The 12,445-nt window shown below is 45.5% G+C and overlaps 2 gene segments (V, D, J or C); both read left to right on the plus strand.

The window, feature by feature from the left end:
* Window positions 1-1,219: 1,219 nt before the first annotated feature.
* Window positions 1,220-6,733, plus strand: LOC127546351 (immunoglobulin kappa variable 3-11-like). The segment is given in 3 exon segments: window positions 1,220-1,337; window positions 1,656-2,021; window positions 6,624-6,733. Coding segments are annotated over 3 exon segments (525 nt in total).
* Window positions 6,734-10,065: 3,332 nt separating this feature from the next.
* Window positions 10,066-11,658, plus strand: LOC127547544 (immunoglobulin kappa variable 3-11-like). The segment is given in 2 exon segments: window positions 10,066-10,183; window positions 10,502-11,658. Coding segments are annotated over 2 exon segments (525 nt in total).
* Window positions 11,659-12,445: the final 787 nt, after the last annotated feature.

Here is a 12,445-nt window from a genome sequence, read left to right on the forward strand (position 1 = left end):
TGACTGACTGTTAAACCTTACCTGGATCATCTATTACTGTGTGTTTAAGACTTGGGATGGGATTTGTTAAAACTGTAATTGCTGTTATGTTTGAGGGCTTTGAAGGAAATGCTACTGTATTAGTCTGTTATGTATAGGGATTTTGATTTGCTCTTGGGATTTATACGGGGAATGGTCATTTGAAAAGGGGAGGTAGAGATAGAACATTGGGGAAACTGGTATATTTTTTCAATATACCTGAAAGAATGGGAACTCTTAGCTCCTATTCACTTTGCCTTAAGCACTCTTGCCCCACCTCCTCCTCATATCCATACAAGGTCTGGTCTCAGGTATTGCCCCCCCCTGCATTCAGTAAATAAGCTGTGGGTGAGCCAATGACGGGATTATTGTGGCCCCATATTTCAGGATCATCATACCCTCTGGCTGCAGGAACACCCAATGACGGGATTATTGTGGGCCCGTTTTCCAGAAGCACACCCCGGAAGTTTGATGCTGGGGTGCTGGGACGGATGCCGCCCACATAGCCTAAGACAGGGGTCCTGCCCTTCTCTGGCCTTTTAAGGTCGGATTACTTGGGTACTGAATATGGATGCCGCCCACATAGCCTAAGACAGGCCTCCCACCTATTTAATAATAAAGAAAGGGGGATATGCCAGAGACCATGCTCTTCAAGACCATGTCCTTGAACAATGCCAGAGACCATGTCCTTGGACGCAGGAGACAAAGAGCTAAGAAGAGCAGCAAACACCCTAAATTCCTGAGATTAGATAATGTGTGTCCCAAGAAATCGGTCATCTCCGCCCAAAATCTACATAACTAGTATACTCTAGGATTTCCGCCACACCTATGGTCCGACATTCTTCTCATTGTAACCCCCCACTCAGAAATCCTATTTAATTAAACTCTCTTCATTCATTAAACAGAGACATTCACCATCTTAAATCTTGAGTTGCCTCTCTGTCTCTCCGATTCCGTTCCCAAGCCGTAGGCTTTACAGACTGGTTGTCTTACAGAGCTTTTGCTCCTCCTCGGCCCTGGTTCCCTTCGATGACCCACTGTTGATGTCCTGCCGGACAGGACAGGCCCCTCCCCCAGAGCCAGGCTCAGCCAGGGGGACTCCCTGGGGCTCCCGGGGTCCCTGAGGGGAGGCTCCTCCCACACCTGGGGCTCTTTTGCATCTGGAGCCCAAGGGAGCCTCAGGGAGCCCTGCCCAGGACATAAAAGCTTCCTCCCTCCTTCCTGCCCCTCAGGGCTCTGGCTGCTCTCTGCTCAGTCTCTGAAGGCCAGGATGAGCTCCCCATGGCAGCTGCTCTGGCTCCTGGTGCTCTGGGCTCAGGGTAAGGCCCAGGAGGGCAGGGAAGGGGTGGGAAGGTCCCAGGTTTTCAGGGATGTAAAAGTGAGGGCTCCTTGATACAATGGGGGCACACGCTGGGGCACAAGACGGGCAGATGGGGGCTGGCAAACATGGCCAAAGCCCTGATTGTAAACCTTGTGCAGTCTGTGGAAAAGGTGGTTTCTGTCTCACGTTGTTGCCCAATACAACTACTTGTCAGTCATTTGGGATTTCTGGGGTCTCTGAAATATGGTCTCTTTCATGTTCTTTAGATTGGCCATTCTCACTTTTCTGTCTTCCTCTAATTCTGTTGCTTCCCCAGATTCCCAGGGAGCCATTGTGCTGAGCCAGTCTCCAGCCTCCTTGTCCGGATCTCCAGGAGAGACAGTCACCATCAGCTGCAAGGCCAGTGAGAGTGTTGGTGGCTCCTTGCACTGGTACCAGCAGAAACCCGGCCAAGCCCCCAGGCTCCTCATCTCCCATGCTGATATTCTGCAACCTGGTGTCCCTGCCCAGTTCAGTGGCCGTGGGTATGGGAGTGATTATACCCTCACCATCAGCAGCCTGGAGCCTGAGGATGCTGCACATTATTACTGTCAACAGAGTAATAGCTCCCCTCTCCCACAGTGCTTCAGGCCCGAACAAAAACCTCCCCAGTGCATCCAGGGGACTCAGCTCAGAGCAGCAGGTGCCTCCTTGGGGTCCCCAGGGCAGAGCAGCCCCTGCTCTCTGGGCAGGCTCTCACCTCCCAGGGCTTCCCCTGTCTGGTCCCCATGGGTCCCCTCCTTTCTAACTTGTGATCACAAGCCCTGTCTGCACAACCAAGGCCGAGGGGAGGCAGCACAGCCCCTCTGAAATGGAGAGAAAGTCCCTACAGGGAAATGTTGACATTTCAGGTCCCCTTCATATCTTTGCCCCACAGTAGTGAGTTTCTTTCTCTGGTTGGGAGCCCATGTTCCTGTTGAGCAGGGTTTGCTCCCATTCTCTGTAGCAATGGCAGATGTATCTTGCTTGTTTTTCAGCCATGTCTGTTTCTTTGAGACTCTACTCAGAATTTTCTTGTCATAGACATTGGTGCTTTGCCATCACCTCCAGCTTATTTCAGACAAACAAATGGAAGCAAACAGGACTGAGTGACTTGTTCAGAGTCACATGGATAATAAGTGTCCAAGATTAGACTTAAATTCAGAAACACGAGTCTTGAGGATTCCACGCCCAGCGCTCCATGCTCTCACTGCTCCGTGGGGCTGCCATGATAGAGACCAGATCTCCGCCTATGGGGATTCACCTGGAGACTGTCTGTTTTTAGTCTCCTCAGTGTATAGAGTCTGCTCTCTATCCATATAGAAGCTGTCAAGGGTTAAGGTCCTTTTCAAATTTTTTGCTCATTTTGTCAGAGAAGAATCAAAGACAAACTAGCAAAGAAAAAAAAGAGAAAAAACCCCTAAATGGAGTCTGCTTTTTTGCGGCGAGGGGCTGCATGGTGTTACCGAGCTTCCTCGACAGACTGCGGGGCAGCAGCGAGGCACTAGCCCTACTGTGCTGTGCCTGCGCTCCGAGACTCTGAGAGCGTGCTGAGACACTGTGGGGGAGGGGTGGCCAGGTCCCGAGAGACTCCAGCTGTTCAGGGTTGTATTCTTCACCCCAGTGTTTTTAGCTTCTCTGCTGGGCTGCTGACTTGCTGCCAGGGCAATGTATCCAGTCCTGTAGCAAAGCTCCCCCCGCAGAGATGGCTGAGATCACGCCCCACCCCCTCTCTGGTCTGCTCGGCTGTGAGCTGCCTTCCGTGCTCTCGCTGCCGCTGTCTGCCCTCAGCCTGCGTCCAATCCAAAACCGTCCCTGCCCTCGAGCAAAAACAAACCTTTCCTGGCGAATTTCAAGGATGTCTTATCTTGGTAACTATTTGTGGGTTTTTTTCAGTTAAGCATTAATTCAGAGGCTTATCATGCAATGGATTCTGAGAAAAAACTCGGAGCTTACACAGCTGTGTGCCTCCTCTCCGCCATCTTTATAATTCGTACCTGCACTACGTCAGTCTCTCCTGGATCCATGCCCTGTGGTAAAGGAGGAGAGAGGGTTGAATAGTTAAGAACATGCAGGTCATAGTGGAGAGTTCTGATGAAAGGAGATCGGTGGAGAAGAAAATTTACAGCTAATTGCAACAACAACAACAAAGAGAGCTGTCTGCTCAAGAACAAAATGAAAGAAATTGAAGGAAAAGGAAAGGAGAATGAGCATTCTGTGTGTTGAGCTTGGGGACTCCTCCCCAGTCTAGGACTGCCTATGGGAAGTAGAACTGGGTCCTCGGCTCTGGATGCCAAAAGTTCATTTTAAGACTTAGTTTCCATCCTATTCATAATCACCCCATGCTCATTTACCATTTCATTGAATCAAACAACCAACATTTATTAAGCACCAGCCAATCAGTGTACATGGAGATAAAGATAAAAAGAGAAGAGTTAAATAATACCTGCCCACATATTGCAAGACTCTATACACATAGTGATACACCCTCAATTAGCCCAATGGTCCACTTCCTCAATCTACTCAATTCTCATGACCTACGACACTCAGCTCAGTGTTTGGTATACAGTAGGTAGTTGATAAATGCTCCTTAACCTGTCAACCTCATGTATATCCAGAGATGGACCTAATATAGACTTTGACATTGGCCACAAATGTTCCACTTCCATGTTCATGAATCTGATATTTCTTTCTCTGATCATAGCCTTCTATCTTTCCTTTCTTTCTGTTTTACCAGCCCTGAGCCTGTTCTTCCAGATCTGAAGATTAATATAAAGAGTTTTCTCCCTTAATACATCTCAAGAAACTCACGTGTCTTATCTGGAATTTGCCTTGATGTTGTAAAGATGCTTTTCTTGTTTCTTTGTTTAAACTCATATAATAGAGAAATATCAGATATTGATTAGTGTGGATCAATTCTTTTTTTTTTTTTTGACTTTTCTTTCTGTCCTTTTTCTAATATTTTTTCCAGTACTGGATTTGTTTTCTGTGCTCACTCCTTTTTCTCTCTCTCTGTAATTTTTTGCAGATATAAATGTATATATATATATGTGTGTGTGTACATGTGCATGTATATATTCACATACACACATATATAAAACTTACAAGGACATTTGTATGTCCATATGTATGCACGTGTGCTATGTTAAATGTTTTCATATTTTATGTTATACACTCACATATGTCCTTATCATATATTTAATTATATAACATTTACCATAAATTCACATTGTATATGTATGTCGAGTATCCCGATATGTGTATTATGTAACAAGATATGTAGCAGATAAACATGTTGACAGATAGAGACACAAATTATCTAAATAACTTGATTTTCTTTACATGTCATTCTCCCTCCAGCATTAGAATGTGAGCATCTTGAAGGCAAAGCTGTCTTGTCCCTTTTGGTTTCCTCGACACAATACAATGGCAAACACATCGGAGACACTAAATAAATGCTTGTTGATTGGTTGCCTACCCTCAAGAAATTTATATTTTAAATGGAAAAAGTGTGTACATGTTTGGGCATATACAAATAAATAATGGGATGAGGAGGGAATTCGATGCCAGGATGAATGAGAAATATTTCAGTTGAAGGTAGTATCTGAGATAAGCCTTAAAAGAAAGAAGAGATTCTAAGAAATGATAGAAGGGAGTGAGTATATTCCTTATTTGAAAAATAAATGACCAATAATGGAAGCCAGGATGGCTTCTGCACTTTATAAACATTATCTCATTTGATCTTTCCTACCACCAAGGGAGGCAGGATTATTATTATTATTATTCCCACTTGCAGTGGAGGGTACTGAAGCAGAGAGAGAAAATAATTCACCCAGATCATACAACTAGTAAGTATCTAAGGCCACACTTGAATTCAGCTCTTTCTGACCTCAGGCCTAATACTCTGGCCCCTCTACCACCTTGCTGCTTCTCTAACAAAAAAGGAAAGAAAAGAATGTCACTACCTAATTTTAAGAAAAATGACAATAGCTGATGGGAAATACAGCAAAAACAGATCAAATTTTATTTACATATTTAATCTGTTAGTGGAGAAAAGATGAGAAACAGATAAAAAGTCATGAACTACTCTTACAAAATATGGAAGTTTGAACAATGAAAAGCAATCACCAATACAAACAGGACAAAAGAGCCCAGCAACAAAATTTTGCCTCATCAATACTTGATTTCCTGCACTCTCCTCCCCAGTGATGCTAGAGAGCACAGACTTCTTCAAAGTGCAGCTCAAGGATCACTTCCATCCTGAGGCCTTTCTTGATGTTTCCCATCCATTGCCCACACCCATAACCCTGACCCAGAAAGTACCGCGTGTTCACTTTTATTAGGACTTAGGAGCCACAACGTTTATTTCTCACAAGAAAAGGATCCTTAAGAGCCAGAAGTGTATTTCTATGACAAAGAGACTTAACTGAGTTTCATTGGATAAATGATGGACAGAAACAGCTACACCCAAAGAAGGAATACTGGGAAATGAATGTGAACTATTTGCATTTTTGATTTTCTTCCCGAGTTATTTTTACCTTCTGAATCCAATTCTCCCTGTGCAGCGGGAGAACTGTTCAGTTCTGCAAATATGTATTGTATCTAGGATATACTGTAACATATCTAACATATATAGGACTACTTGCCATCTTGGGGGGGGGAAGGGGGGGGAGGGGAAAACGAAACATAAGTGATTGCAAGGGATAATGTTGTTTAAAAATTATCCTGGCATGGATTCTGTCAATACAAAGTTATTATTAAATAAAATAAAATTAAAAAAAAAAAAAAGCAATCAGGGAGACTCCTCCTCCTGAGGTTGAATCTGGCCTCAAAAACGTACTAACTTATTTATCATTTAAGCCTCTTTGCCTCAGAAAAATGAACTGCCAAGAAAACCTGCAAGTGAAGTCCATCCTGAGGCTTTTCTTGATGTTTCCCATCCATCGCCTCCCACACCCGTAACCCTGTCCCAGAAACTACCGCGTGTTCACTTTTATTAGGACTTAGGAGCCACAACGTTTATTTCTCACAAGAAAAGGATCCTTAAGAGCCAGGATTCCCCTGTCTGCAGCAGGCAGAACGAGAGCCCATTTCTGGGACTGTCATAGATGCCTATGGCCTGACTATTGTCCCAATGAGCCAGGAAGGCAGAGACATAAACTTAATGCTGAGCTACTTTCCCTTTGTGGAAGTCACTGAGGTCCCCAAGAAGCAGCTTTCCCTTATATTTGCTGTAACGAGGGGACGTGACTGCTCTTTCCCACAGACTTCGAAGTGCATCTAGTCCAGCCCATGACTGTGCCCCCCGAGATCTGCCAGTTTGTGCCGGGCCTGAGCTGTTTCACCTCCGGGATGGAGGAAATTGTGGGAACTTGACTCTCAAACCAGATTCTCCTACAAACCCACCCAGTTCTCTGTTGTTTCTTATCTTGAGAAGGGAGCCCTTATAACCTGATGATCTAAACAGGAGAGATCACCTTGGCTCCTGACGTCCTGTAGAAAGGGGGTTCTGAGCCCTGAATGAGATAGTGGGAATGTGAGGCTTTTCTATCTTAATGGGGCTTCTGAAAAGTCTCTGCCCTCCCCCACCCTCCCAGGATATAATGGATCCCCTGGATTTAAATGTAGTTTAAGTGAAATGAATAATATGTACTTTTCTCTGATTTATTGCTATGTGAGGGCTAAAGGCAGCTCTCTAGGACTACATGCGATAGGGAAGATGCTAAGTTTCATGGGGGGAAGTTTGTCATTGGGAGCTAATCACAGCAAACCAGATCTAGTGAAACAGATATCAATACTAATTGATATATTGACATATAATTGGTGGTGCAATGAATGGAGCCTGGACCTGGATTCAGGAGGATCTGAGTTTAAATAATGCTTCAGACATTTAGTAGAGGTGAAGCCCTCACCATGTCACTTACTCTATGTCTAAGTTTATTTATCTATAAAATGGGTATAATTCCTTTATGAATCCCCATGAATATATTAATGATATCAATGATACTAGTTAATAGCTACTAGCTCCCACCAAAATTATAATTAAAAAAAGGAGATAAACTTTTAATGTACTCTGCAAACTTTAAGACAATCAATAAATATTAGCTTTATTATAATAATAATAGAAAAGATAATTTTTTTGCATTTCCCTTTAAATTAGGAAGACCTATACTACACAGACTGTTTCTTATTTTCCATTCCTTTCCCCAGCATTTAGCATTTTGTTTTTTAGCTGAGATTTCTGAACGTAGATAAAAGCATAATATTTTACTTTCTTTTCTTTTTTCTGTCAATGTTTCCTTTCACAATATGATTATTCTTTTTTTAAATTTTTATTTAATAATTACTTTATATTGACAGAATCCATGCCAGGGTAATTTTTTTTTTACAACATTATCCCTTGCACTCGTTTCTGTTCCAATTTTTTTCCCCTCCCTCCCTCCACCCCCTCCCCTAGATGGCAAGCAGTCCTTTATATGTTGGATATGTTGCAGTATATCCTAGATACAATATATGTTTGCAGAACTGAACAGTTCTCTTGTTGCATAGGGAGAATTGGATTCAGAAGGTATAAATAACCCGGGAAGAAAAACAAAAGTGCAAATAGTTCACATTCGTTTCCCAGTGTTCTTTCTTTGGGTGTAGCTGCTTTTGTCCGTCATTTATCAATTGAAACTCAGTTAGGTCTCTTTGTCAAAGAAATCCACTTCCATCAAAATATGTCCTCATACAATATCGTTGTCGAAATGTATAATGATCTCCTGGTTCTGCTCATCTCACTTAGCATCAGTTCATGTAAGTCTCGCCAGTCTTCTCTGTATTCATCCTGCTGGTCATTTCTTACAGAACAATAATATTCCATAACATTCATATATCACAATTTACCCAGCCATTCTCCAATTGATGGGCATCCATTCATTTTCCAGCTTCTAGCCACTACAAACAGGGCTGCCACAAACATTTTGGCACATACAGGTCCCTTTCCCTTCTTTAGTATTTCTTTGGGATATAAGCCCAATAGAAACACTGCTGGATCAAAGGGTATGCACAATTTGATAACTTTTTGGCCATAATTCCAGATTGTTCTCCAGAATGGTTGGATTCGTTCACAATTCCACCAACAATGTATCAGTGTCCCAGTTTTCCCGCATCCCCTCCAACATTCATCATTATTTTTTCCTGTCATCTTAGCCAATCTGACAGGTGTGTAGTGGTATCTCAGAGTTCTCTTAATTTGCATTTCTCTGATCAATAGTGATTTGGAACACTCTTTCATATGAGTGGTAATAGTTTCAATTTTATCATCTGAAAATTGTCTGTTCATATCCTTTGACCATTTATCAATTGAAGAATGGCTTGATTTCTTTTAAATTTGAGTCAGTTCTCTATATATTTTGGAAATGAGGCCTTTATCAGAACCTTTAACTGTGAAGATGTTTTGCCAGTTTGTTGCTTCCCTTCTAATCTTGTTTGCATTCGTTCTGTTTGTACAAAGGCTTTTTAATTTGATGTAATCAAAATTTTCTATTTTGTGATCAGTAATGGTCTCTAGTTCATCTTTGGTCACAAATTTCTTTCTCCTCCACAAGTCTGAGAGATAAACTATTCTATGTTCCTCTAATTTATTTATAATCTCGTTCTTTATGCCTAGGTCATAGACCCATTTTGATCTTATCTTGGTATGTGGTGTTAAGTGTGGGTCAATATGATTATTCTTGAAACATGTTTAGCATTATTGCTCATGCATAACCTAAATCAAATTACTTGCCTTCTCCATGGGGGGGTGGGGAGAAGAAGAGGGAGAGGGAGAATTTCAAATTTAATAAAAAAAAGCATTAAAAATTCTTTTTATCTTTAAGTAGAAAAATGTTTTTTTAAGCCCAAGTATGACTCGAATGCTTTTTCCTGTGTTTGTTCACTATAGATTGAGTGGCGAGAGGAGAGCCTGGAGGCGGGGGATCAGACAGGGGCTGTTGCAGTCGCCCAGGGTAGAAGTGAATGGCGGCCCAGGCTTCTGGTCCCTGTTTCTGAGCTAGTTACGCTCCCATCAGAGGCTCCCCCTGAGCCCTCTTTGCCCAGAGCCTCATTTCTAGAAACTGTCAGAGCCTCCAGGGCGTGTCAGGATGGGAAATGGGGACAAGGACAGACCTAATGCTCTTCCCCACAGGCCTCAGACAAGGGCAGGATCCCCCAGGGACTGACAAAGCCCATTGACCAGGAGCCAGGCTCGAACAGGCTTTTCCCGGGGTCCCAGGCCAGGATCTGTCCAGTCTGAGCCAGACCCCCTCCCTGCCCCCGGGAGTTCTCCCCTTCTCCAGCAGAGGGCGGCAGTGGGGCAGGTCCAGGAGCAGCATCAGGGAGGCACCTCCCAGGTCTCCAGGCTGGGAGCTCGGGCCCTCTCTGCCTCCTCCCCAGGGCTGGGAGCTCCCTCAGGGTTAAGGGGAATCTAGTCCTGGGGGAGAGAGAGAAACTGCCTTCATTTGTCCAGAACCGGCTGCACCATCATCCTGAGGCACTAGATGTGACCTTGCCCTTGGTCCTGAGTCTCCCACTGGGGACAGAGCAGAGGGGGCCCCTCCCCCAGAGCCAGGCTCAGCCAGGGGGACTCCCTGGGGCTCCCGGGGTCCCTGAGGGGAGGCTCCTCCCACACCTGGGGCTCTTTTGCATCTGGAGCCCGAGGGAGCCACAGGGAGCCCTGCCCAGGACATAAAAGCTTCCTCCCTCCTTCCTGCCCCTCAGGGCTCTGGCTGCTCTCTGCTCAGTCTCTGAAGGCCAGGATGAGCTCCCCATGGCAGCTGCTCTGGCTCCTGGTGCTCTGGGCTCAGGGTAAGGCCCAGGAGGGCAGGGAAGAGGTGGGAAGGTCCCAGGTTTTCAGGGATGTAAAAGTGACGGCTCCTTGATACAATGGGGGCACACGCTGTGGCACAAGACGGGCAGATGGGGGCTGGGAAACATGACCAAAGCCCTGATTGTAAACCTTGTGTGGTCTGTGGAAAAGGTAGTTTCTGTCTCATGTTTATACCCAATACAACGACTTATCGGTCATTTGGGATTTCTGGGGTCTCTGAAATATTGTCTCCTTCATGTTCTTTATATTGGACCTTCCCACATTTCTGTCTTCCTCTAATTCTGTTGCTTCCCCAGATTCCCAAGGAGCCATTGTGCTGACCCAGTCTCCAGCCTCCTTGTCCGCATCTCCAGGAGAGACAGTCACCATCAGCTGCAAGGCCAGTGAGAGTGTATATAGCTACTTGCACTGGTACCAGCAGAAACCTGGCCAAGCCCCCAGGCTCCTCATCTACTATGCTAACAACCTGGCATCCGGGGTCCCTGCCCGGTTCAGTGGCAGTGGGTCTGGGACAGATTTCACCCTCACCATCAGCAGCCTGGAGCCTGAGGATTCTGCGTATTATTACTGTCAGCAGAATTATGACAGCCCTCCCACAGTGCTTCAGGCCCGAACAAAAACCTCCCCAGTGCATCCAGGGGACTCAGCTCAGAGCAGCAGGTGCCTCCTCGGGGTCCCCAGGGCAGAGCAGCCTCTGCTCTCTGGGCAGGCTCTCACCTCCCAGGGCTTCCCCTTTCTGGTCCCCCCTGGGTCCCTCCTTTCTAACTTGTGATCACAAGCCCTGTCTGCACAGCCAAGGCAGAGGGAAGGCAGCACAAACCCAGGAGAAACAAGGGGGAAAACGTAACAAAGAAATGCTGATATTTCTGGTCTATTTGTTATATTTTGCCTGAACAGAAAGCGTTTCTCTTATGAGGAGCCCAAGTTCCCATTGAGGAGGCTTTCCTCTAGGTCTCTGTAGCAATGACAAAAACCCACTGCTGTTCTTCAGCCATGTCTGAGTCTCTGTGACCCCCTGGGGGTTTTCCTGGCAGAAATATTGAAACAGGTTGGGTTCCTTTAAGACACTGTATTTCCTATTGATCTGTGATCCCTTTCAGAATCTCAGCCATTCCTGGGGAAGCCATATCCTCCCCAGACACGTTATCTTTGCAGGATGCAGGGCCTTGGATGCAATTAGAAATCCTGCCACAAAGCCGCACTTTGAAGTGCTGTTAATTCTAACAGGAGATCCGGGCTGTCCCAGCCCCTCCTAAGGCCGAACATAACAGCTTCCCTCAATGAAGGTCTTTGCAGATGGATCTCGGCAGCTCCTTTGCTTCCAGGACCTTCTGTCCATTGAGAACTGCCTTCTCTCAGTGCAAAACTCCATTTCCCATAGATCTGCCACTACAGAAGTCAGTCTCTGGGTAACTGATTTCTGTCTAACAATAAACTTTCATTTTGCAACTAATAGTCGGGAACCAGTGAATTCTTTCCCTCCTAAAACCCGCGGCCGAGTTAAAGGGGATTCTCAGCAGCTCTTACAGCCACTAACCTCTAGGCCACCAGGAACCTAGAGCACCCAAAGCGCATCCCAGGGATGCTGCTCCCTCAGGCAGAGCTGACTGGGAGCAGGGGAGCCTGGAGCTCCTGCAGCTGGAGAAGTTGGCCACCAAGGAGGAGGGCCGGCCCAGCCCCGGGTCAGGCTTTTCTCTGTAGACTCTGAGGGAATTGTAGGCTCTCTGCAGAGCTGAGACAAAACATCCAATTCTTTCTGCAAATTGCTTCATTTTCTGCTTCATGAGCATGAGCCTGTGGCCAGAGCTGAGTGTGCTCCCTCCTTTTGGAGAGCGGTAAGTTCCTCCCTGTCCTTAAGTCGACTTCCTAATGGGCTGTCGACTAGAATTCCCTGGCTAAGGTTCTGACACTCATTTTTGGACTGTGATTTCCCCATGTTACTTATTCCCCAAACTAAGTTCAGCAGTTTCTCGGCAGCCTCCCTTGGCAATTCTTTACCACCTGGGCCTGTCACAGTCCAGCACGCAACAAAATTTAGCGAGAACTATTCCCTCCGTTTCCCTAAAACACAGCCAATAAGATCCCCAAACTATTCCAAGAGCTCACCGAGCCACACGGTGCGGATTCTAAACTGCGCTGGCCAGTCAGGACATTCGTTTCTTCCAAAGTATGAGTTTCTGTACATCACTGAGTCTCCCTATTTCAGTCTGTTGTCTGAGAGGGAGGGAGGATGCGCACAC

Source organism: Antechinus flavipes, chromosome 2 (assembly GCF_016432865.1).
Source record: "Antechinus flavipes isolate AdamAnt ecotype Samford, QLD, Australia chromosome 2, AdamAnt_v2, whole genome shotgun sequence".
Classification (NCBI taxonomy): Eukaryota; Metazoa; Chordata; class Mammalia; order Dasyuromorphia; family Dasyuridae; genus Antechinus; species Antechinus flavipes.